The sequence below is a fragment of the Phacochoerus africanus genome, chromosome 6, assembly GCF_016906955.1.
Source record: "Phacochoerus africanus isolate WHEZ1 chromosome 6, ROS_Pafr_v1, whole genome shotgun sequence".
NCBI lineage: Eukaryota > Metazoa > Chordata > Mammalia > Artiodactyla > Suidae > Phacochoerus > Phacochoerus africanus.
Window position 1 is genome coordinate 129,739,806 of NC_062549.1, and position 26,847 is coordinate 129,766,652.

The 26,847-nt window shown below is 43.4% G+C and overlaps 2 protein-coding genes across 3 annotated transcripts in view; one reads left to right on the forward strand and one right to left on the reverse strand.

Annotated features, from left to right (window-relative positions):
• Positions 1 to 8,715, reverse strand: part of SH3GLB1 (SH3 domain containing GRB2 like, endophilin B1) — a 33,278-nt gene extending 24,563 nt beyond the window's left edge. Inside the window, exon 1 of one of the 2 annotated variants that reach the window (XM_047785404.1) lies at positions 8,334 to 8,715. In XM_047785404.1, the coding sequence (XP_047641360.1) occupies positions 8,334 to 8,405 (72 nt within the window). In that variant the 5' untranslated portion in view covers positions 8,406 to 8,715. The remainder of the gene's footprint in view (positions 1 to 8,333) is intronic. The other variant, XM_047785403.1, reaches the window with a different exon arrangement.
• A 126-nt stretch (positions 8,716 to 8,841) lies between these two features.
• ODF2L (outer dense fiber of sperm tails 2 like) overlaps positions 8,842 to 26,847 on the forward strand; it is a 362,976-nt gene continuing 344,970 nt past the window's right edge. Inside the window, exon 1 of the mRNA XM_047785402.1 lies at positions 8,842 to 9,494. The gene's annotated coding sequence lies outside the window, so the exon portion shown is untranslated. The remainder of the gene's footprint in view (positions 9,495 to 26,847) is intronic.

A 26,847-nucleotide genomic window follows, 5' to 3' on the forward strand; every position in this document is an offset into this window, starting at 1 on the left:
GAATGAAAAAAGGGCTATTCATGTTTAATGTAGCTTTTTATCACTGGCATCTTAATCACAAGTCATTAGTTATATAGGCTTTTACAGGACGGTTCTGGGAAACTATCATTTAAGTTGTTTCTTCAAGTTATGTTCCAGTAATTGATTTATGGACTAACTTTTGGAACATATTCTATTCCTATTATAGAGGCATCTTTTAAAGATCATAAAATGGAGTTAAATATACTCAACGTACCAATTTTTATTATCTTGAGCGTACTGGTTTTTGAGGAGAGACAGCACTGCCCATTAGAGACAAAGAGATAAAGGTATTTCTCCATAGATTTTACAGAGACTTCTGGACACTTTTAATTAAATACTAGAAGCAATGACTTGGGTTGTTTATCACGCGTAATTTTCCTCCAGACCACGTGCTTTCTCGCCATCATGACAGAGGGGAATCACTGGCGCTAATTCTATACTCATTAGTCATGATTCATTTCTGGCTAACAAAATATAATGTTCACCTGGGGTTTCCCCCCTCCCCCCAATTTCTTAAATATATTTTTGCAGTTCTTTTTTTAAAAATTTTATTATCTGTTTTTTTTCAGCATTGTTCTTGACCTAATACTTTCAACTGATTATCAGTTAGCACTCTGAGCTGAAAGGTACTTGAGAATGTTCTTCTTAGACTTCTGGCACAACTCTGGCTTTAGGTCTTGTTCAGGGCCTAGAAATAATAGCTTCAATAGCTTCTGTAAAGCTTTAGGTCTTTTAAAGACTGGCCCGTAGCCAAGCCCTGACCCAATGGGTAGAACTGAGAATAGCAGCTCCAAAGCTATTGCCTAAGCCCATAAACTCTCCTGTAACTAGGGTGGGACAGGCACTGGGAAGAAGATCAAAAACTGACCCCAAGGTCAGCCGGGTAACTACGCAACCCAATTCTGAGGAGAGGAAGCTGGTATTCTTTTTGGATCTCTGAAAATTCTAAGCAAATCAGACCCTCCAAGGGTACACTTGAGAATTTAACATGTTCCAAGTCTGCATCCCATGGTTTAAAGATTTCTTCCCAGATAAAGCAACTAACAGTAGTGAACATTTATAAAGGATGATCTACCAATAGAGAAAAAGCTCCTTAGTAAATAAGTGTATCTATTTGTTCACTGCACTCATTTCTTCAACAAATATTTATTAAGCACCTACATATGCGCTAGGTATGATTCTAACCACATAGGTTTCAGTCGTCAAAAAACAGACAAGGTTTCTGTTCCTAAAGAAGCTAACTAACTAGCACATAAATCATTTGACCATAAGGATACAAAGATAAAAAGGTGGTGGAGGACCAACCAGAGTGTTCCTAAAGTATCTTGATCCTGTGACTGACAGGTTAACTAAGTGAAGTTAATGAATTCAAGCGTAGAGGAAGGAAGAGTTCACTCTGCAGGGAGCGTGGGGAGCAGGTGAATCAGAGAAGGCTTCAAAGGGGCAGGGGTATGCAACCTGGGACTGGAAGGGGAGCGGGAGTTTGAAGAGTCAGATGTGGATGGTTGGAGAAACAGTTCCTCTGGTCAGGTAGTAACTGACCTGAGACTGAATAAGAAATGAGCTATGTAAAGATCTATAGGAAGAAAGCAGAGTCATCTGATCTAAATTCCAGCTGTAATGCTGGAGCATCATGAGTGCCAGCTTCACGCAAAGTAAACATTTTCGGTAGATATCCTTAATTTATATTTAATAAATAAGAACAGATTAATAAAATAATCAACAGAGTCGTAATTTAAAAATCAGTATTCACTAGGTCAGTCTTTGTACAAGGCACACTAACAACTAGAAGACGTGGTCTCTATTACAGGGGAGCGAAATGGGAACTACATACTATAAACAAACCTACAGGCCTATTTTTTTCAGTACGTAAAGTCACGTTAAGCTTAATCTAACAGATATTCTAGAAACACACTGGAAATTAAATGTATAGGCTAAAAATTACTAACAAACGTTTACAGATACATAATAATTAAAGAAATAGTCACTGAGTTTATCCGTTACCTGTTAGGTCAGGGCAAGTTTTCTCCCAATAATATTTCAGAGAACCAACAATTAGAAAGTTAAATTATTTGGAAAATAAAATATTTCTATCTTCACGTTAAAAGGCCTGTTTGCTTAATTATTTAATATTTTCTCTGTGATTCTCATGACACTAACTTATGGGTATCTCTCATTAAATACAACTTTTTCTTAAGTGAGAAAAGAGTGTGAAAGTGTAACAGAACAAAGGCATTAATTTGTATGAATCCGAGCAAGAAACATAAAATATGTAAAACAACTTACAAAGTAAGATTCCACAAATATACATAATGAATAAGTTTTTTACTATTTTAGTTCAGAACTGTAAAAACAAAACAAAACAAAAAATAAGGAACCCTTAAGTATGTGTGAGTCTGATTATAGAAAGCCTATTTAGAAAACAGGAGTTTGGTAGGAAAGCCCACATGAGCAATGTATTTAAGTACCCGTAATAAATTCTGATGTTTGCTTGCATTTTCTGAAAGTGAAAAACAGTTACTGTGCATTTTATATCAAATAATGAAAAAAATCTTGTTACATAGACAAGAATCATAATTTCAGTGATGCAGCTGAGGCCATAAGAACATTGCTAATGTTATCATATATTTACCTTGATATAATAAATTTAAATTTTACTACTTCAGTGTATAACTGTAAAAAGACATTTCCCATGACTGTGTCATAGTGAGGACTTAAGGATTTTTTTCCACTGTTAATCACAAGGTTTAACATATTAAGCTAACAAAATAGTACACTACTGAATGTATAATTTTCTTCTAAAATATTTTTAAGAATATATCACCTACAGAAAATGATGAGTTACATCAACCAAATTAAGGAGAAATATTCATCAAAGGTATTTATGGAGAACACACATTTTTCCTTCTACTGCATGTTATCTATATAAGTAGAGTATGGCCTGGATCTTGCCCTCAAGGAGTGTGTATGTATGATCTTAATAATACTGTTGAAACACACACAATTATGACAATGATATCTTTTCAGAGGGACAAAGGGATTCTCTTTAAAAAAGGATCCCTTTCCAGTAGGAAAAATTTAAAAATTTAATTTAAAAATTTGCCCTAAAAATAAGTTTTTAACATATTTGAGTCCAAAATCATTACTGACTTTGTAGTCAATTGGTGTAAGAGCTGTTTATTACAGACTACAGTTGATTTTAACCATGTATTTTAATGTATAGCAGTGCCACTTAGTAATTAAAAAGTCTATGAAAATAAGTTGCAGTGAAAATCAGAATGAAAATAAATCATAGAAATCCAAACCCAATGTTCTCTAAAGTGTAATTTGATATACTATTATTTCATAATATTTCAGTAGTAACACAGCAAGCTGACCCAAGAACAGAAAGTTTAATCCCCTCTCTCTGTTTTTTCTAAACACTGCTTTAAGAAAAGGACTGTGGTTGAGTCCGTCACATTATCACAGGCACTGTAACCCTTCCTTAACTACAGGATGGGCATGCAGCCTATAGTAAAAAATAAGGAGCCTGAATTCAACACCCCGCTTTACCAGAGAGGAAAAGGACAAGGACGGTAAGTAAAAAAGCTGTGTCATCAAAGAGACATCACTTTTATAGAAACTAACCACCAATTCTTTGGGTAAAGTAATCTTTTCAAGGTAATCTAAACTTCTTGCTGGAAAATGTGTAACACAAATTCTGAATATTTTAGTAAACTGTAAAGGAGATTCTTCTCAAGTGGGTCCCAATTTTGGCGGCTGTCTGGAATTACTTGGGGGAGCTTTCAAAACACCGATGCCAAATCTAATCCCAAGGATTCTAACTTAACTGGACTTACAGTTAATCTTACAGCCTGTAAGATTTCTCAGGTAAATTGTAAGTGTAGCTAAGACTGAGAACTACTGTTCTAAGCTCACCCATGATTAACATCAGGGTAACAAATCATCTATCTAGCAGTTTACTAAATTAACGTCAACAGCACCAAAGGATGTGAACACAGTTTTGGGTAATGCTACACATGCAGTTTTTACAGAATAAGAAAAATGTATGGCTTTATGGACTTTGAATATGATATAATTTCCAGAAACATGGTGAAGTTAACACAATGTAAATTTTATAAAAGAAGTGGAATTTCAGGAGGGCCGGGGAGAAAGTGTTTAACCAGCTGGAGTCCACCGCACAGGATGTGACAGGAGCCAGGGAGGGTGGCACCTACTCATCTCTACCTCTCCACTGACACCATCACTGTCCTTACTAAATTAAAGGCGGGCTCGGGGCAAACCTGCAGCTAAAGTTTAAAGACTTTTCCCCCCAGAAAATAGCTGGTGTTATCACTTCTGAACTAAAAATGCCCCCACTTGAAAGATTTATCAGATGAACAGAACAGTAATCCACAATATGGATATTTACTACTAAGAATATTTAATTATGAAAAACTGACACTAGATTGTGGGTCTCATTCATCTTTGTATCCTTCGATAGCTAGGAGGCAGCACTCAACAAACTCAGGTTGAATTAATGAGTTTAATATTTTAGACTAGCATTAATCAACTTCATGGTCAGCAGATATGTTAGAAAAATATTAATAAAAATTAACAATTATTTAATGTGCTACGTGATTCAGTGTAAACTCTGCATATAGATACTATTTGTTTGGCTAAAATGATTTAAAAAAATGTTGGATGTTGTGAGAGGGAGTAAGAAACAGAGCTGATTAATTAGGACAAACAATCTTATTAACGATGCAAAAGTCATAGAGCAATAGAATTTTAGAGCTCTGAGAGACCTTACATAATTTTATTAGAAGAAAAATACATGATCATACAAAATTGAAAAATGACAGGGGAATTCACATGAAGCTCCTGTGGCCTGAGATGGACTTGAGGCTGTACCCCTGAGGGAGGGAAAGACTTTGGGGGTGGAGGGGGTGGGGATGGGCTTTCAAGGCAAGTTTAACTACATGAACAGAACTCAGAACTCTAGAGTTAGAAAAGTACAAGATATTCAGGAAAAAAAAATTTGATAGGAAGTCAGAGTTCCCATCCTGGCTCAGTGGTTAACAAATCCGACTAGGAACCATGAGGTTGTGGGTTCGATCCCTGGCCTCTCTCAGTGGGTTAAGGAGCCTGCTTTGCCATGAGCTGGGGTGTAGGTCTCAGATGCGGCTGGCATCGGTGTTGCTGTGGCTGTGATGCAGGCTGTCAGCTACCGCTTCAACCTGGACCCCTGGCCTGGGAACCTCCATATGCCTCGGGAGTGGCCCTAGAAAAGACAAAAAGACCAAAAAAAAAAAAAGACAGGAATTCAATATTTATACATGAGAAAAGACAAGGCTGGAAGGGAGTATTTAATATGCAGGAATTCGGACCAAAAGGACAGGCTTCTAAGAATAAATGTTTTTTAAGACTAATAAAATGATCAATTTACCAAGGCAAATACTCGATCCCAGTATTCTACTGAGGGAGGTAAGAACAACAAAAACAGCCAAACGGATTGTTAGAGAATGAATATTACTATTCATTTACACACTTCACCTTAACATTCTTAAAAAAGTCCTGAGTTATAGAGACAAATTTTAGAAGAGCTGGAGTGGAGTGATGGGACCCATTCATATGCTTGAATAGTTCTATTTTACTTTTTTAAAACAGGGGACATGTTTAATTTTTAACTGAAATGAAAAAAATATATGGCAATTGCCTAACCAAAGAATGGCTTATTCCTTAAGGTGTAATTTTATTTGAATAGAAATTATTATTCAGAAATATTAAAGCTGAATTCCATTCCTGCTGATCTTATTGCTTGTAATGAGGAACTGGCATAGCTCTTACACTATTCTTAGCATGAAACTTGGCACTTTTTGGCACAACACTTAGGTCAACTCAATTTAGAGTAGGAACTCTGTTACTGACTAAATAATGAAATGGGAATGCAGTATTTTGTTGAAAATTACTACAGCATTCCAGATTTCACGTTCCATTTTGGAACCACCTCTTTCTCCTTACATAGTTTATTTCAAAAACTATGGAAAATGTTGCACATAAAAGTATAGTAGTATAATAAAACCTCATGAACCCATAACCAAGCGTCAACAAGTATCAACCTTTTGCCAATACTGTTTCAATTATCCACATTTTTTCTTCTGAAATATTTTAAAGCAATTCTCAGACATGACATAGTTTGTACATAAATATTTCGCAATGTATATTACAGACGTAATACAAAAAGACACATTAAAGGAGCCTGATCCTCCTGAAATTTTTCCCTTCTTAGTAAATGGCTCAAGCCACAACCTCAGAGTCATCCTTGACTCATCTTTCTCTCATAACCCAGAGCCAATATGACACTCAACACTGGACAGATTCTGAACCTCCTCTTATTTAAGTCACATCACCTTTTGCCTGACCTAGGGCCACAACTCCCTAACTGGTCTCTCTAGCACCCCTGCAACCTCAGATCCTGCATTTGTTACCTCTGCCTGAAATGCTTTTCCTCAAAGGAAACAAACAAACAAACAAAAAACAAAAAAAAGGGGAGAACTGTCACTTCGTTGAGGTCTTTTTGAATTTGATCCTAACAGAAAAAACTGCCCTTTCCAATATGTTCATGTAACAGCAGCAACCACCACCCCTGTCCTAAACTAATCTTTTTTGGCTTTTTTCTCTAATGTACTTGTTTGTCTTTTCCCACTCGACTGTAAACTCCAGGAGGGCAGAAATTTTGGCGATTTTATTTATTGCTGTATCACTACTGGCCAAAACAGCAGTAACATGCGGATGTGGAGCAGACAGTGAGGTATTTAAGACTGAAAATTATTTGATAACTAACAGAGGATAGAATTTTCAAACTTTTTCCTAGAGAATTTGAAACAGTGAATAACTGAAATTAACGTGGGAAGCACATCTTGAGAGCTGTGCCAGATTTTTTACATCAAGTTGATCAACCACTTCAATCGCAGTGGGGATTTTGTACCCGAAAACATCCAGCTTTATTTCAAAGTGGCATTACCTAGTGTCAAATCTGCATTCAGCAGCTAGAATCACTGAGAATTAGCACTAAAATAAACAGCTAGTGCCTTGCTCTAGTTCTTCCATTCTTCTACAAGTCAAGCATCGTGCAGCGTCAACTACGCCAAAAAAAGTGGGCTAAAGGAAACTAGGAAAGCCGTAAAGTTTCACAATAACTTACATTTCAGCACCAACTGGGTATGTTACATTAGAAAACTATTTTTGTTTTCTGTTTACAAAAGAGAATGCTGTTGCTACTGTGACGGTGTCATTAACTTAAAACGCCAGATTGTTTACACCCCGTACCGTGAAATTCACACCTGCTCACAGATTTCCCCGCGGGGGCACAGTGTGGGTGACGACTGCAGAAAACTGTCCCGAGGTCCCAGTACTGACACTTCCTTAATTTCTGAATACGCGAGGTCCTCAACTTTCCCCCTGAAGTGTTTTCGAAAATTGTCCCTGTGACTGCAGCGCGACAAGAACCCGCCCTTCTCTCTCGCTGCCCCACTGCCTGTGCTCCCCACTTTGAAAACGAGTGGGACCCCACCCCGCGGCCTTGGCTGAGTCCGGACGCGGAGTGGTGTCCCCGCTGCTCCCGCGGGCAGCCGAGCGCAGGACTGCGGGGCGCTGTGCTGGCAGCTGTCCCGACAGAGGGTTAGGAAAAGCAAACTTCCTTCTCGGACTCGGCGAGGAGCGAGCCCGAAGGACAGGGCGGGGGGTGCTGCAAGGACGGCCGTCTCCCGGCCCCTCGCGGACGCGCAAGGGCTCCGCCCGCCCGGGAGGGAGCGCACCCAGGCCCCGGCCTCGGGGTCGGAAAGGAAGGAGGGGAGGTGCCGCAGCCCGAGGCCGAGGTCGAGGTGTGCTCCGGCCCCGTCCCCGCTCCTCCCGAGGAAGGGAAGCTCCGGCCCCGGCCCCGCTCCTCCCGAGGAAGGGAAGCTCCGGCCCCGGCCCCGCTCCTCCCGAGGAAGGGAAGCTCCGGCCCCGTCCCCGCTCCTCCCGAGAAGGGAAGCTCCGGCCCCGGCCCCGCTCCTCCCGAGGAAGGGAAGCTCCGGCCCCGTCCCCGCTCCTCCCGAGGAAGGGAAGCTCCGGCCCGTCCCCGCTCCGCGGCGCCTCCCCGAGCGACGGTTGGGCAGGAGGGCAGGAAAACGGCCGCCGGGCGCAGAGGGTACCAGGCCGCGCCCCTCAGGGGCCGCGGCCGCAGCAGGCCCGCGGGGCGGTCGGAAGCCGGCACCACGGGCGCGGCCGCCTCGGGCGACCCCTCCCCGCCCCCCCGGGCGCCGCCGCCCTCTCCCCCCGCGCGGTACCTGCACTGCGCGGCTGAGGAAGGTGCCCGCGTCGGCCGCCAGCTTCTTCACGTTGAAGTCCATGATGTTCATCCTGGGGGCAGCCGGGCGCGGCGGCCGGCGGACCTACCGTGAGGCGGCGGCGCGGCGGCCGGGCTGGGGCGCGGGGTGCGCGCGGCGGGGGCGGACGTGGTCGGAGGGAGGCGGCGCCGGCCCCGCCGCAGCTGTCGTTTCCGTGGGGGGAGGGCGGGGCGGCGGCGAGAACCGGCGCCTCGGAGCCGGCCGCGCGCCCGAGCGGCGGCGGCCGGGACGCAGGGCCTGTTCCTTCAGGGGGAGCTGCCGCGAACGCCGGCGGGGCCGCGGTGGGCGTCCAGAAGACCGGCCGGCGTCCGCGCCGCGAGGGGCCGGGTCCCCAACGGAGGAAGCGAGCGCGGGCCGCGGGGCGGGGCCTTTACGGGGGTTATCGCGGGAACAGCGACCCCTTCAGGGCCGCGGTCGCGGGGCCGCGGGGCGGGGCCTTTACGGGGGTTATCGCGGGAACAGCGACCCCTTCAGGTCTGCGGCCGCCGAGGTTATCGCGGGAACAGCGTCCCCTTCAGGGCCGCGGCCGCCGAGCCGCGGGGCGCGCCGGGAGCTGGGCCCGTTCCCCTCAGGGAGGGTGGCGTTCGCGGCGAGAAGCGCGCCGCGGGGCCGCTGCGCCGCTGCACGTTTGCAGTTTGGTCTGAGCCTCCAGAACCGAGAGAACCCCAATCCGCCGTTTTGTTTTAGGAGAAAATGGGGACGTTGTAGCGTAGAATTACAGCACCTGTGAAATGAGAACCAGCAGCTCCCTGTCGTCTTGTAGGTCCCGCGCCCCGCTGGTGCCTGCCGCCCGGATGGCGCCCGTGGACGTTTGCAGAACAGACTTGAAGTCAGGTCCCCGCGGAGCCCGCTGTTCATTCATTCAGCATTGCTGAGCATCTGCTGGGCACCAGGACTGCAACCCGTGCTGGGGACACCTACCGACCAGGACTGTCACCGCCCTCAGGACGCTCTCGGGGCGGCTCTTGACCTCCAGGGACCCCAGCCCCGCCCGCGGCAGCGCGCACCTGCTGGGCTGCAGGTCCGACCCTGGGCGCCTGCTGGTGCAGAACGTGGCTCCCGGGACCCGGAGAGCCAGGCTGGACGTGGCCGTGCACGGTGGTGAGCGAGACCGAGGGACCCTTAGCCGCTGGGCGAGGCGGGCTTGATAACTAATGGGGATACGATGTCAACGTTAATAACGAATGGGAATACATGGGAATTTTCATAACTAAGGAGCCCTTGACGTGGAATTTTCGCAAAAGCCCGTAATTCCAAGTATCTTGTTAAGCAGCCTCAGGACACAGCTTATGCTTGATTGAAGTTCACATGGGTACAAGCACGGAGGGAGGGAGACTAGGATTTCACGAATAAGAAAAGGCTCCATGCATTTGTTGTGTTGCCCTTTTATTACTTTAGGGCTGGGAAAGTGACAGCAGGCCCGGTGGGTGGTGACATGAGCTCACATTCATGCTTCTGAGTTTTACTGAAACAGCAGCCATAGCAGCGGTGGCTGTTAAAGGCACAAAGATTAGAGCCTAAGCATATTATAAGGAACAGCAAATAACATACAAGTATTTATGTTCTTTGTGGTGGTGACAGAAACAGCCTTTTTCCCCCCAAGGCAACTACAAAAGAATGAATCTTACTCCATGTGTATCTTAACTTATTTTTCCAGAAATATGGAGAAGGAAATATATAATCAGGATTCTTGGCTTTCATTTATTGTTCATTTTGTATTTTTATGCAGAAAACACTTTCTCTCTTTCCAGATGTTTGTCTTCACAATAAGTATATTCACAAGTATATCATAATCCATGTCCATTTTTGCAAAAAGATCATGACACTGCATTCACCATTAGAGGAAAAAACTCTGGATCCTCTTCCTCAAACTTGTAGATCTGCTGACTTGAAGAAGAAATATCTTATTCCTGTTCAGCCCTAGTTTCTCCAGTTGCACTGACACGTTCCGGAGACCAGTGTATGGTCTCTGTTTCCTCACTGTTCTTACCGTCTTGGAATTTCCTGCCGAATGCTGTGCCCTTGACTTCCACTTCTACAACTGTGCCTAAACAGCATTCCCGAGGTTGCCAGTTATTTCCTGGTAAATCAAACAGCCTTTTCGGCAACTTCCGCAGTGACTCTCTCCAGCCCCTTTCCAGCAACACGCCCCTCCAAGGCCTTGTCCTGTCCTGGTTTTCCCGCTGCCTCCTGGACTTCGCAGCCTATTTGGCTGGCACCTCTGATGGCTTCACGGTAGGGGTTCCTGAACGGGGAGTTTAGCACTTATTTTTTGTTGTTCTCTTTAATTTCTTAATCGTGACTTCAGTTACACTTCTTTCATTCATTCGTTTAGTAGCTATTTTTTGAATGTCTCCTATATGCCGCATACACAGCATTGATATGACTAGAAACATATCAGGCAACCAGACAGCCCGCCCTTGGGAGCTTGCAACTAATGCGGTAGGACAGAAATTGAACATGTAATTATACACCTGATAATATACCGAGGGGGCGTCCAGAGTGCTCTGAAAGGTTCAACTCCAGCCTACACCTAGTAACCTGATTTTAATTTGGAGGCTTGGTCTTGCGGTAAGGGATCCAGATCACCTTCCGAAGCTGTCTTTTTCTGTCGCATATGCTAACTTCTTATTGCAATAGTACAAGGTATTATGAAAGCAGTGTTCTAAGGTCATAGAAAGTGACAAACATATGAAATGGTCCCTAAAGTTTTTAGCATAAAAAAATAAACACAACTTTTATAAAAGAGATATTTTAGGTAGTATGATATGTATTTTATTTTATTTTTTGTACTGCCTGGCAAAATGTCATTACCTCATGTTTAGACCAATGAGATTGAAAGGGGAGGTTTGTATACTTGTAAGATGTTCCGTATGAATCCGGAAAGAAATATTAGAAATTTGGCTTGTATTTGTTTTTATCTAATAAATAGAATTTTTCATCAACTTTTAGAAAGTATGGATTGACACTGCTGTTCTACCTGGCGTTTATCAGGTAGACACACATCTCAGACAGTAAGTGAAGTATCCTAAAGGAAGAATATGGAATTCCACGACTTGGAAGAGTTGAAATTAGTACTTGCTTTGATTATTTGCTTTAGCATGTGGTCACATGATACATTGTGATGGGTTACATATCTTTGTACATTATGTTATTCATCTAGTTTTAACTAAATAAGGCTTCACAGTAATGGGCAAGTTGCCTAAAGAGTTTTCCCCAAATAAATCCTCATTAAAAGTTCTGCTACAAGCATAAGCAAACAAATACCAGAGCTGATACTTCTACTTGTTGAACTGATCAAGAATATTGTTGACATATGGTTAAAAGGTGATTAATTCTTGGTTCTAGCTCTCAAGGAACTCAGCATCTAATGGGAAAACAAACTTGCAAAGTGAAGCAGTGTGACAGCTGCCAGAGTTTGTGTAGGATTGGGCAAGGGTGAGAAAGTGTGGAGGAAGTGGGTAGAAATGTGTCGGGATGGGGAGATGGTAATGAAGGCTCTGGAGCTGGCTCTTAACTGAGTTCAGCTGGCAGGTTGAAGCCTGAGGGTGGGGAGAGAGGACCAGACTTTCACCTCAGAAACGGGCAGTGTGGATCATGGGTTGAGAGGGACAGAGGCAGGTATGAAGACTGGTTAGGTATCTCTTGCCATACTCACCCTGTACTCTGCTGTCTTGAAGGCTTAAATTTGATAAACCTCATTTTGACCAAAGTCCTTCTCCTTTGATCTGACTCCTTTGCTCATTAAGTGTGTTCTCATCGTCAAGGCCTGTGAACCCACGCCTTATTCTTATCTGCCCTGTTTTTAACTCTCACCAGCCCTCTGAGTTCCCTGCATCCTTCGGGCCCTCGGTCTGTACTCCCGAATCAGTCTTTTCCTTGTGTGTGTTCTCAAGCTGCCAGCACTGTCAGGGAAGGTGACGCAGTCCTTGGATGCTACTACCCCCGTGCATGAGTACTCACTGCCACCGGACCTTTATACTTGCCTCAGATGTTCCTCCTGCTCCCTAATAAACTCTTTCACACTCTCTGCAGAGCCCGCTGCAAAACTTTGCCACTCATTTAAAGTGCCTGCCTTATTCCCATGCACTCTTACTGTTAGCCTTTGATACTTTTTCTCTCTGGAGAAACTGTACATCATTAAGTTATTTGGTAGGAGCTCTGTCAGTAAGGTTCCCTTACTTACACCTCTCATCCTTCTCCCCACTACTTCCCCAGTTACTGCCAGGTGGGGCAAAGAATTTGTCCCAGGTGTTCCCCTCTGAGTCGTGCAACTGCTCTCGATCTTGGCTGCATAGCAGCTTCGCCTGGAGAGTTTAAGCAGCCACCGATGCCTGGACCCAAGCCCAGAGTGTGGTCTGGGGATGTACAGAAACTTTCCTGACCCTAGTGTGGGGCCAGGGTGGAGAATATGTATGTCATTCTCTGAGAACGTGGTCCACCAGTCTGCCCTCTGCCTAGAGGTAGATTACATCTCTCTTCTGAACAGCAACCATTTCTTGTTCATTTTTATGTTCTTATAGGGCTGCATCTTCGGCACATGGAAGTTCCCAGGCTAGGGGTCGAATTGGAGCTACAGCTGCGGGTCTACACCACAGCCACAGCAACATGGGATCTGAGCCAAGTCTGCGACCTACACCACATCTCACAACAACGCCGAATCCTTAATCCACTGAGGCCAGGGATCCGCGTCCTTATGGATACTGGTTGGGTTCATTACCTCTGAGCCACAGCGGGAACTCCCCTTGTTCATATTTATATTTTTATGGTCTACATTCCTGGCAACATAGTGGATTCTCAAATAATCTGTTAAATGAATAACACAATCAAATCAAGATGGGTACAGTTCTGTTGGGAACCTTCCTCTCCAACCTAAATTTCCAGCTGCAGATTCAGTATTTCCAGTGCTGAGCCTCTTGCAGTTTATTTTTTTCTGAAAGTTAACCTTTCTTGGGTTTCCTGTAACTTTAAGTTGAGTTATATGCACCACGCCACCCAAGCTGGTAATCTGATCTCCATTTATTTCCTCTTATTTCCCACATCTGATCGATCAGGTCTGGAAGCTTTCTTCCTCTAAACGGTTTCTTGTCTTTATCCTTTTAAAAAAAATACTTAGGTATAATTGACATATATCGCTATATTAACTTCGTATGCACCCTGTAAAGATTTGCTGTTTGTATACGTTATGAAATGATCACCCCAGTCAACTACATCAGTCATCTGACAAATAAAAAATTTTTTTCTTGTGATGAGAACTTTTAAGATTTACTCTCTTAGCAGCTTTCAAGTATTGACTACATATTAGAAACTCTACACCAAGCTGTATGTTACACCCCCAGGTAACTTTTATAACTGAAAGCTTATCTTTTGTCTTTTTTTTTCATCTTTTTTTTGGTTTTTTGTTTTTTTAGGGCCACACATGGGGCATATGGAGGTTCCCAGGCTAGGGGTCGAATCAGAGCTACAGCTGCCGGCCTACAATGCAGGATCTGAGCTGTGTCTGAGACCTGGACCACAGCTCATGTCAGTGCTGGATCTTTAACCCACTGAGTGAGGCCAGGGATTGAACTCCTGTCCTCATGGATCCTAGGCGGGTTTGTTAACCATGACCAGAACTCTTTTGAATCCAGTCGCCAATTTCTTCTTGCTGTCTTCCCCCTCTGGAAACCCCCAGTCAGTTTTCTGTATCTGTGAGTTAGAGTTTTTGTTTGTTTCTGTTCAGATTCCACATTTGAGATCATATACTGTTGGTCTTTCACTGAGCATAACACCCTGAAGCTCCGTCCCTATGGTCACAAATGGCTAGAGTCGTTCTTTATGAGGCCGAGTGGTATTTCTGTTGTGTGTGTACCACATTTTCTATATCCTTTTGTCTGATAACGGACACTTAGGCTGTTTGTGTATCTTGGCTGGTGTAAATATGCCTCGATGACCGTAGAGGCTGCAGATGCCTTTTTGAGTTAGTGTTTTTGTTTTCTTTGGATAGACACTCACAGTTGGAATTGCTAGGTCACGTGGTAACTCTCTTTTAACTTTTTTGACCAGTCTCTTTACTGTTTTCCACGGTGGCTGCCCCAGTTTGCATTCCCACTAGGAGTGCGTGAGGGTTCTCTTTCCTCCGCATCCTCACTGATGCCTTGTCTTTTTGGTAACAGCTGTTCTAACGTGTGTGAGGTGATACGTCGCTGTGGTTCTGATCTGAATTTTCCTGATAAGTGATGCTGAGCATCTTTTCTGTACCTGATGGCCCTCTGTATGTCCCTTTGGAAAAATGTCTGTTCAGATCTTCTGCTCATTTAAAAAAGTGGATTTCTTTTTGCTATTGAGTTGTATGAATTCTTTATTTGGATATGAAGCCTTATCAGGTACATTATTTGCAATTATTTTCTCCCATTCAGTAAGTTACCTTTTCATTTTATTGATGGTTTTCTTTGCTGTGCAAGAGATTTTTAGTTTGATGTAGTCCCACTTGTTTATTTTGCTTTTGGTGTCAGATTTTAAAAAATCATCTCCAAGATCTCTGTCAAAGAGCTTTATCACCTATATTCTCTTATAGGAGTTTTATGATTTCAGGTCTTACATTCATCTTTAATCCATTTTGAGTAAACTTTTGTGTATAGTGTAAAGCGATGGTCCAGTTTCACTCTTTTGTTTGTTACTGTCCAATTTCCCCAACACCTGTTATTGAAAGATTATCTTTTCTCCATTATATAATCTCACTTTCTTTGTCATAAATTAATTGCCCATATGTGTATAGATTTATTTCTGGGCACTCTGTTCTGGCTAAATGATCTGTGTGTCTGTTTTTGTGATAATACTTATAAAATTATTTTACTGGGGAGTTCCTGTCGTGGCGCAGTGGTTAACGAATCCGAGTAGGAACCATGAGGTTGCGGGTTCGATCCCTGCCCTTGCTCAGTGGGTTAAGGATCCGGCGTTGCTGTGAGCTGTGGTGTAGGTTGAAGACGCGGCTTGGATCCCACGTTGCTGTGGCTCTGGTGTAGGCCGGCAGCTACAGCTCCAATTAGACCCTAGCCTGGAAACCTCCATATGCCGCAAGAGTGGCCCAAGAAATGGCAAAAAGACAAAAAAAAAAAAAAATTTACCTCTGTAATACAGTTTCAAATTAGGGAGCATAATACCTCTACCTTTGTTCTTCTTAGGACAGCTTTGGCTATTCGGGGTCTTTTGTAGCTGCATGCACATTTTAGGGTTATTTGTTTTATTTATGTGAAGAGTGGCATTGGAATTTTGGTAGGGATTGTGTCGAATCTGTGGGTTGCTTTGGGTAGTATGGACACTTTAATGCTATTGACTCTTCTAATTCATGAGCATGATATGTCTTTCCATTTATTTGTATCTTCCATTTTTTTTCCGCTAATATCTGTAGCTGTAAATACACAGATCTTTTACCTTCTTGGTTTAATTTTTCCTAGGAATTTTGTTATTTTGATACTTTCTTCATTTCTCTTTCTGATAGCCCATTATTACTGCATAGAAACACAACAGATTTTTATATGCTGCTTTTTTGTATCCTGAAACTTTCTGAATTTATTAGTTCTATCAGTTTTTTTTTTATAGAGTCTTTACGGCTTTCTGAATATCGTATTATGTGATCTGCAAATACCCACAGCTTCCTTCTTCCTTTCTAACTTGGATGCCTTTTATTTCTCTTTCCTGCCAGATTTCTTCGGCTAGGCCTTCCAATTCTGTGTTGAATAAAGTGGCAAGTGTGGGCATTCTTACCTTGTTCCTGCTCTTAGGGGAGCACCTTCCCTGCTTCATCACTGAGCAGATATTGGCGGCGGCCTATGCACGTCCTTTCTTATGTTGAGGTGTGTTCTCTTTCTCTCTCTCTCTTTTATTGTTTTGCTTTTTAGGGCTGCACCCTCAGCATAGGGAAGTTTCCAGGCTAGGGGTCGAATCGGAGCTACAGCGGCCAGACTATGTCACAGCCATTGGGACATGGGATCCAAACCATGTCTGCGACCTACACCATAGCTCACGGTAATGCTGGATCCCTGACCCACTGAGCAAGGCCAGGGATTGAACCTGCATCCTCATGGATACTAGTCAGATTCATTTCTACTGCAGCATGATGGGAACTTCCGAGGTGTGTTCTTTTTAACCCACTTTGTTGAGACTTTTTTAAAAATCATAAATGGGTGTTGTACTTTGTCAAATGCTTTCTCTGCATCTACTGGGTGATTGTATATTTTTCATCCTTCATTTTGTTCATGTGGTATATCATATTGATTGACCTGTGGATGTTGAGCCATTCTTACATTCCTGGAATAAATTCCAGCTGATCATGGTACATGATCCTTTTAATATATTGTTGAATTCATTTGGCTAAGCAGAGTGCTTAGTAAATCGACCCTCTGGTGCTTGGCAGAGGAAGGGTACAAAGAAAGCAGGCATCCTCTGAGCTCTGTGGGAAGCCCTCCACGTGTGTTTACCTAGAAGCCTGCTTCTCAGGCTGCATCTATGAGCTTCTGTGTCTGCTGCCTCTTGCTGTGCCCTGGGGGTGGTATTTAAGAACTCTTTTTCCTTTGGTTGCAGTCTGGTGAGACTTGCAAGCATAAGCCCCACTAGCCACCAGAGTTAGGCCATGTTGGAAGTGTCTTGTGTAGTAGCTGCAAAAATTGGGTTGCCAGACAAAGCTATAGTTTCCTTTCTCGGAGAGACTGGTGAGTTGGAGTTAGGGGGATGGTGCAAAGATTCCATCCCCCAGCCCGAATTCCCAGAGGACACTTCTTTAGGCCACCAGATGTATACCAAGCCAGAAGCTGCCCCTCAGGCTGAAGCTCCTGGACTAGCAAGGACTTTTCTTTCACAGATTGGAGGTGTGTTTCAGTCTGCCGTCGGGGCAGTGCCCTGGGGGTGGCAGTCTTCCAAGGGCTCGCTCAGATTGTTACAGTCCCCTAGGCCCAGGAACACAAGCTCCCCAGGAGCCAGCCGTCAGGAGGAGCTGTCAGGAGGTGTCCCCTACAGTAGCTGTACAAATCAGGGCTGCAGACATGTGTAGAAACTGCCCTCTGGGAGATTCTGGTGCTCTCGAGCATAGTAGAGGGGCAGCGTGCAGATGGAGCCCACGGGCTTCAGGGAGGCAGAGGGGGCTGTGGAGCTGATGCCACTGGACAAAGAAGAGAGGAGCAAGGCAGAGGGAGAGCACGTCACCAGTCTGTGTCCCAGGGAGGGTTTCAGCAGGTTCTTAGGGGAGTCACATGAGATGCCTGCCCATAGCCAGTGCTCTGGGGTAAGCAGAGTCAGCCCTTTCCACTGTTTTTGGCTGTCTCTCAGCTGGGCCTGGTGGAGGCTGAGTCCTAGCACTTGAGCCCTTTAAAGCCAGTTCTCAGTCTTGTGAGTCTCGTGGCTGTGAGCCCCACTGGTTTTCAAAGCTAAATGTCTTGGGGTTCAAACCCTTTGCTCCTTGGTTGGAAGCTCTGGGCTTGAGTGCCTTGCTGGTTCCCGGTTGCCGTGCTGGGGTGGGGTTTCTGGTGAGATGGTAACCCAGGCTCTCCCCCCACTTCAGTCTGGTCTTCTTATCTGCCTGATGTGCTGCCATTGGTCAGCCAGCCTTCGGGCATTTTCCTTTTCGGAGGAGGCTGTCCCATGCCTAGCTGTGGACTCTGCGTCTGTGTCTGTGGGAGGGTGAGTTCAGGATCTTCTATCACTGTCCTGATCTGGGGAGATGATAACCCAGCCTCTTTTTCTTTTTATTTTAAAAATTTTTTTATTTAACGATTTTTATTTTTTTCCATTATAGCTGGTTTACAGTGTTCTGTCACCCATCTTCTTTTTAAAAACATTAAAAAAATATGAAAACAATTTCAAACTCACAAAAAATGTTGCAGTGACAAATTTTTATATAAATTTCCTTCTGGGCTTAGAAGTTCCTAGATCGTTCAGGTAGCCTAAGTTTGAAGGCCTTTCAGTGGCAGCACAAAGTATGCCTATTCATTCTCCTGGGAGGCCTCCCCCTTCCCCTACCCTCCCCGCCCAGAGCTCCCCGCCCAGAGCTCATTCCGTGGTGGAACATCTCCCTTGTCGTCTTGCTGTGCTGGGGGTGACGTTTTCACAGAGGGCTTGGAACTTCCCGGGTCTTTAATTTATGCGTTTAGGGGAGGCAGGAGGAGGCGCTCATAGTTTTTAAGTTCTGCTTGTGCCAAGGGCCCAAGTTCTTAGCTCTGGCTCCCATATAGGTTTAGACTCAATCCCCTTCCACTCCACACAGGTCATATTGTGTGCTCACAGCTCTAGCATTCGGTTCCTTCTTTTTTTTTTTTTTCCTCTTTTCTTTTTTCTTTTTCTAGGGCCTCACCTGCAGCATGTGGAGAGTCCCAGGCTAGGGGTCTAATCAGAGCTGTAGCCAGCAGCCTATGGCAGAGCCACAGCAATGAGGGATCTGAGCCGAGTCTGCAACCCTCACCACAGCTCACGGCAACGCCAGATCCTTAACCCACTGATCGAGGCCAGGGATTGAACCCGCAACCTCATGATTCCTAGTCGGATTCGTTAACCACTGAGCCACGACGGGAACTCCAGTTCCTTCTTTACTCTGCCACCTAAGTATTTCTCCTTCCTTTTTTGTAAGCTCAAATATGTATTAAAAATATTTCTTTTACGCTTTGCCTAGCATTACTAGGTGTCTGTAGTGGAAGAGTTTTCATGTTATCTAGTCTATATTAAGGATTAAGGATTGATTAAGGATTGATTGTGTTCAACTCAAGTTACGAAAACCTGGGCACAGTGGTTTACCAAAACAGGGATTTCTTTTCTCACCTACCAAGAATTTCAGAGGTTGGCCGCTTTCTGTTTCTATTTTGCTATTCTTAGCATGCAGCTTTCATCTTCGTGACTCAAGGTGGCTCCTGCACTTTTAAGTATTGCATATGTCTTGAAGCAAAAGGATGAAAGGTGAAGGCAGAAGGTGCTATTTGCCAACTAAATCTGCTTTTTCTCTCTTTATCTCTTTACTAAATCAAGAAAATAGCTTTTTCATAAGCCCCACGTAGTAAATTTTTATTTATGTCTCTTTGGCCAGACCTGGGTCGTTTGATTCCCTGTAAAAGCAGCAGAGTTTGGTAAACGCAGTGTGCACTGTTTAACAACCTTTTTTTTTTTTTTTTTTTAAATAAGCCACACTGTCATGCTGAACAAGACAGGGGTGCTGTTAGCAAGGAAGAAGGGGATAATAATTATAGGACAGGCAACTTTTGATATCTGCCATGCTGCTGTAGGGCAAAAACTGAAAGTCTCCTGTGTTCTTTCTTCCACACTGCAACTTCCTTTCAGTTTTTAGACTGATAAACAGGGCCAATAACATAACTTGCCGGTCTCAGTACAGAATAAAACTGTGGAAGCCCTTGTTCAAGAAGTAGGAAAAACATGCCAGAGGTACAAAAAACTTTTTCCTTTCTTCTGTGGTTTCTCTCTCAACTTTCTTAGTTCTTTATTTTCTACTTAATGTCATTTTATGCGAAAAAAAATTAAAAATTTAGATTATTAGCATAAATTTACCTTGGGTCATCATATCATACAATGCCATTTTTAAAATGCAAATATAAGAGCATTTAACATGTATGCATAATCATTGAAATGATACAGTGTGTAATTCTTAGTGTGTCTGTCTGTTCATTTGCATTTCATTTGTACCAAAATAGTGGAAATGCTGCACAAATCTAACCTTAAAATTTCATTTCTTTTTTTTTTTTTTTTGTCTTTTTGCCATTTCTTGGGCTGCTCCCGCGGCATATGGGGGTTCCCAGGCTAGGGGTCTAATCGGAGCCATAGCCACCAGCCTACGCCAGAGCTACAGCAACGCGGGATCCGAGCCGCATCTGCAACCTACACCACAGCTCACGGCAACGCCGGATCCTTAACCCACTGAGCAAGGGCAGGGACTGAACCCGCAACCTCATGGTTCCTAGTTGGATTCGTTCGTTAACTGCTGTGCCAGGATGGGAACGCCAATCAGTAAGGCAATAATTTTATGACGGGTACGGAGTCGTAAAAGAAAGCAACCACTGACCAAGATAAAGAGAGAAGGGACTGGGAGGATAAAGAGGTCTCTCACATTTAACTGTGTACTTAGACCAGTGTTTTACAACAGAAATGTGTGCATTGTGTAAAAAGGACAGAGAGGAGAAAAAAGAAAAAGTAACTAGTTTCTTTACAAAAATTTAATATGTGAGAGTAAGGTAACTAATTCATCTTGTCTAGTACTTCATATTTAAGGATTAATATAATGATTTAATCTGCATTATATTCCGAGTGAAAAAAAACTGAACAAACTGGCTTTTGACACAATCCATGTGGCTTGCCACAGATTTTAGCCAAAAAGCCAGAACTTTCCCTCACCTCTGACGTAATTTCTTTCCTATCATGCTTAGAATCTTGGAATAGTTTAATTCTCCACATTCCTTCCTCCTGAGTAAAAGTGCAATGTTACTCTCTTTCAAAGTGTTTCTGAAAATGTCTTGGTCTCTATTCCACCATAGAATAAGGCTTGATTATCGTTTATACGTTAATGATCTCCCTTTGTGACTTGGGACGAAGACCAAGAGAAAGAGTGAAATAACAGCTTGGCCCATATTGTGATTTAGGCCACAGGACTCGCACTGGCGATAAACTTCCTACGCGGAAGGTCCGTCTCAGGTATTCACCTATTCACCGATGCCAAGAGGTGTGGGAGTGAGGACACAGGTTTCTCGCGTGGAGCAGAGTCAGTGTAAAACTCTCAAGTTCCCAAGCAAGACTTGAGAAGCACTCACCGCTCTGTTGCTTACAGATGAGACCACTGACAAACACGTGGTACGAGCGAGATCCCTGCTGGAAGTTCCGAGCTCCCTGACCAGCACGAGAGTGTCCCTTCTACCAAAGGACAGGCGTGTGCAAGGTATGTGGAAGGTCCCATCCAGAAAAGTCCAGCTTCGAATGCTTTTGAGTGGTCGTGCTGGAGTTGGGGATGTGGCCGGAAGTCTTGCCAAGAAGCCCAGATGGTGATCCTTGTGCTCCAAGGGCGTACAATCTGCTTCTGTTCACATGTTCACATGCGGAGAAAACCTACACTGCGAGGCTGTGGGATGCCAGGTACGGATTGAGCAGAACAGATAAGCAGAAAGTCACAGAAGGGACACAGTCTTTCTCTGCCACACAGGGAGTAGTCAGGTACAGCTCAGAGCCTGAGACGGAGGACATCTGATTTTAGAAGGCGGTTGGAAATACATAATTAAAGCCTGTAAGAGAACCCTGGGTTGAAGGTACAGGTGTTGGAGTCATTTGCATCGATGTGACATACGATTTCTATCGGGAGGTGATGCAGCAAGGGGAGGGAAACGTTAAAACCCAAGGGAAGACAGGCCCTCTGGAGAGAAGAGCAGACATTAAAAAGAATTAGAACTTTGGAAATTTAAGACACGGTCATTCAAATGAAAATCTTACAGACTTATTAATAGCTTCATAGATGCAGATGAAGAGATACTAGTAAACTAACATACCTCTGAGGAAATTATACAGAAAGCAGAATGAAGAAATAGGGGATGAAAAGTGTGAATTAAGAAAAATGAGGACAGGGTGAAAAGTTCAATATATTATCCAGCAAGATTTCCGTAAAACAAGAAAGAAGGAGAGAGACAGATTTGATGAAGTAATGGTTGATGATTTCCTAGAATTGATGGAACAATGTTTCAAAGTCAGTAATTAGGAATCTCAAATGAATAAATAAAAAGTTTATTCCAGGCACATGAAATTAGAATACTGCAAAGACAAAGATGAAAGGAATCAGATATAAAAGACCTTACTTGAGGCGTTCCCGTTGTGGCACAGCGAAAACGAATCTGACTAGGATCCATGAGGATGCGGGTTCCATCCCCGGCCTCGCTCACCTTGCTGTGAGCTGTGGTATAGGTTGCAGACGTGGCTTGGATCCCACATTGCTATGTCTGTGGCATAGGCCAGCAGCTACAGCCCTGATCGACCCCTAGCCTAGGAGCCTGCATATGCCACTATGAGTGTGGCCCTAAAAAGTAAAACAAACAAAAAACAAAAAAACATACTTGCGAAGAAATTACTATTAGATCATCAACAGAGCAGCAACAGATTCTGAAAATAGTAGAAGCCAGAAATTAAACAGTATCTTCCAAGTGTTAAAGAAAAACCAATAAAGCTAGAATTTAATATACAACTAAATTATCACTTAATAATTCCAATTAATGACACTTTTCAAAGACAGAAAATTTACCTCTTGAAGATTGTCACTCAAAGACTAAAATATCCACATTAATTCTATGCATCGTTTAAAGATATATTCATAAATATTATATAGGTATCATATATAGTACATGCAAGTCGTAAAATTATAAAAATAATCATGGGAATGAGAATTACCTAATTCAAAAATAGTAATTATCTGGAGTTCCCATTGTGGCTCAGCGGTAACAAATCCGACTAGTGTCCATAAGGACTCGGGTTTGATACCTGGCCTCGCTCATTGGGTTAAGGATCTGTCATTGCCATGAGCTGTGGTGTAGATCATGGACTTAGCTCGTATCTTGCATTGCTATGGCTGTGGTGTAGGCGGGCAGCTGCAGCTCCATTTTGACCCCTAGCATGGGAATTTCCATACGCCGTGGGTGTGGCCCTAAGGAAAAAAAAATAGTAATTATCTGTGGGGAAAGAGGAGAGAATGGAATTGGAGCTTTATTTGTATTTCTTAAGCTACCGTACATAGGTGTTCATTGTATTATTTTTTAAGACTTTATTTGGGGGGGTCTACTTAAAATATACTTTAAAAGGGAAGAGTGAATTTTATGAAAAACGATGGTCTACAATATCAAATATTGCATCAGAAAATGAGAACAGGAAATTCCACAGATTTGGATACTTACAGGCCCCCGAATACACTCCAGGGAATTGTTTTCCTAGAGAAGTGAGAATGAAAACTTCCTTCCCAGTCTGCCCACATCTGCTCCTATCATTTCTCTGCTCCTGTCACAGTAAAGGGGTCTCCCTCTGCCCATCAGAGATTGGTCCTTTCCCTGGGTGTTCTGGATCCTACCTCTCCCACCTTTGGTGGCCCAAGAGGTAGGATTTACCTCTTTCTTTCCTATATTTTCCTTTTCTCTTTACAAGCTCCTTTCTCACATTTAAACGTGTTGAAGTTGCTCCTTTTTAAAACATCTCTACCCCAGATTGCTGCCTTTTTTCGCTCCTGCAGTCCTCCTCCAACCACTGTTTTATTTATTTCCTTCTGTCAGTCAAGCATCTTTAAAGAACTATCTCCTGTTGGTGTCTCAATGTCTGTACCTCCCACTTCTCTCTGAGACCACTCAAATCTAGCTCCTCCTCCCCGTCCGCCTCCTCCACAAAAATTATTCTCCCTGAGGTCGCTAGTGATTTCTCTCCTGATTATTCTGCACTGCCTCCTTCTTACGCCTCATCATCGCAAATGCAGTATTTATGGAGCATTCACCACATGCCAGGCTCTGTGTTCAGTCCTCGATGGGCCTTCCTTCCTTGTTGAAACCGCTCTTCCTTTGGCTTCCAGGACATAGCAGTCCTCTGAGTTCCTTCTGTCTCCTTGCTCACCCTGTCTCTTCATCTTTGCTGGATGAAGTTCCTCAAGGCATCATCCTTGTTCCACTGTCTTACTTTGTATCACAGATATTGCGCCCCTTCATATATCTATCTATGTATTACAAGATGACTTTTATTTTCACTTCATGAACTACTATTTCAACATGGAATTCTTTAAAAAAATTTTTATGATAGTTGATTTACAATGTTCTGTCAATTTCTGCTCTACAGCAGTGACCCATACATGTTTTTCTCATGTTATCTTCTATTGTGTTCTATCACAAGTAATTGGATATAGTCCCCTGTGCTGTAAGCAGGACCTCATTGCTTATCCACTCTGGATGTGATAGTTTGCATCCACTAATTCCCAAATCCCAGTCCATCCTCCTCCCTCCCTCCTCCCCCTTGACAACTACAAATCTGCTCTCTGTTTCTGTTCCATGGGTAGGTTCGTCTGTGCCATATTTTAGATTCCACATATAAGTGATGTCATGTGGTATCTGTCTTCCTCTTTCTGACTTACTTCACTTAGCATGAGAGTCTCTAGCTCCATCCATGTTGCTGCAAATGGCATTATTTGGTTCTTTTTTAAGGCTGAGTAGTATTCCATTGTGTATATGTGCTATATCTTCTTGATCCATTCATTTGTTGATGGACATTTAGGTTGTTTCCATGTCTTGGCGATTGTGCATAGTGCTGCAGTGAACATAGGGTGCATGTATCTTTTTTTTTTTTTTTGTCTTTTTGCCTTTTTCTAGGGCCACTTCTGCAGCATATGGAGGTTCCCAGGCTAAGGGTCTAGTCAGAGCTGTAGATGCCGGCCTACGCCACACCCACAGCAATGCCAGATCCAAGCCGCCTCTGTAACCTACACCACAGCTCACGGCAACGCTGGATCCTTAACCTACTGAGCAAGGGCAGGGATCAAACCCACAACTTCAAGGTTCCTAGTTGGATTCATTAACCACTGCGCCACGACGGGAACTCCAGGGTGCATGTATCTTTTTCAAGAAAAGTTTTTTCCATATATATGTCCAGTAGTGAGATTGCTGGATGATATGGTAGTTCTATATTTAGTTTTCTGAGGTATTTCCATACTGTTTTCCATAGTGGTTGTACCAATTTGCATTTCCACCAGCAGTGTAGGAGGGTTCCCTTTTCTCCATATCTTCTCCACCATTTGTTATTTGCAGACTTATTAATGATGGCCATTCTGTCCTGGAAAGTGGTCCTACCTAATACTGGCAGGACCGTTGGTCATACCAATGCAGGTGGGACCTCATTGTAGTTTTGCTTTGCATTTCTCTAATAATTAGTGACATGGAGCATTTTTTCATGTGCCTATTGGCCGTCCGTATGTCTTCTTTGGAGAAATGTCTATTTAGGTTTTCTGCCCATTTTTTGATTCGGCTGTTTGTTTTTTTGCTGTTGAGATTCCACATATGAGTTGTTTGTGTATTTTAGTGATTAAACCCTTGTCTATTGCATCATTTGCAACTATTTTCTCCCATTCTCTAGGTTGTCATTTTGTTTTTTTATGGTTTCCTTTGCTGTGCAAACGCTTATAAATTTGATTAGGTCCCATTGGTTTATTTTTGTTTTATTTCTATTGACTTGGAAGCCTGACCTAAGAAAACCTTTGTACAGTTGATGCCAGAGAGTGTTTTTCCTATGTTCTCTTCCAGGAGCTTTATGGTGTCTTGTCTTATGTTTCAGTCTTTAAGCCATTTTGAGTTCATTTTTGTGCACGGCGTGAGGGTGTGTTCTAGTTTCATTGATTTACCCACGCAGCACATAATTCTTTAAAAGATAAGAACTCCTTTTGTTTTGTTTTCTTTCTTTCTTTCTTTCTTTCTTTCTTTCTTTCTTTCTTTCTTTCTTTCTTTCTTTCTTTCTTTCTTTCTTTCTTTCTTTCTTTTATGGCCACACCCTCGGCATATGGAGGTTCCCAGGCTAGGGGTCTAATTGGAGCTGTAGCTGCCAGCCTACACCACAGCCACAGCAACACAGGATCTGAGCCTGTCTGCGACCTATACCATACCTCATGGCAACACTGGATCCTTAACCCACTGAGTGAGGCCAGGGATTGAACCCTCAACCTCATGGTTCCCAGTCAGGTTTGTTTCCGCTGCCCCACAATGGGAACTCCTTCCCTGCTCCAGGGCTGCACTTGTGGCATATGGAAGTTCCCAGGCTAGGGTTTGAATTGGAGCCACAGCCACAGAAGTGCCAGATCTGATCCGCATCTGTGACCTACGCTGCAGTTTGCAGCAATGCTGGATCCTTAACCCACTGAGTGAGGCGAGGGATGGAACCTGAAACTTCATGGATACTAGTCAGGTTCTTAATCTACTGAGCCACACGGGAACTCCCAAGAACTCTTTTTTTTTTAAGCTGCAAAACCCGCATGCCATTACCTTATCATACTTAAAACAAAATTAATAGTAATTCCTTGATATTGGCAAATACCCAGTCAGTTGGGCAACTTGCCAATTGTCTCATAAATATCGTAAAATTCAGATTCAAATTAAGTTACACTTGATTGCAAACCTTTATTGGTTTTTCAGTATTCTTAGAATAAAGAGCAAAACCTGTAAGCTGTCCTACAGACCGTGCATGATTTTTCCCGGCTCATCCAGTCATCTAGATCAGTAGCATCAAATCCGGAGGCCTAACCTGTTTTTTCGTCTCTGTTGTTGAGTTGACATCTAACTGATAAGTGTAAGTCAGAGAGGGAACTGAAATCCTCATGGTGAAGATTTCGTCTCTTGGTGTTTTGACTAAAACCAGAGAGCTGAGAAGTACTGACGAGAGAGAGGATGCAGGCCTGGCTCGGCTGAGGCAGGGATGTTAACGGCAGGGAGTCGATAGGCAC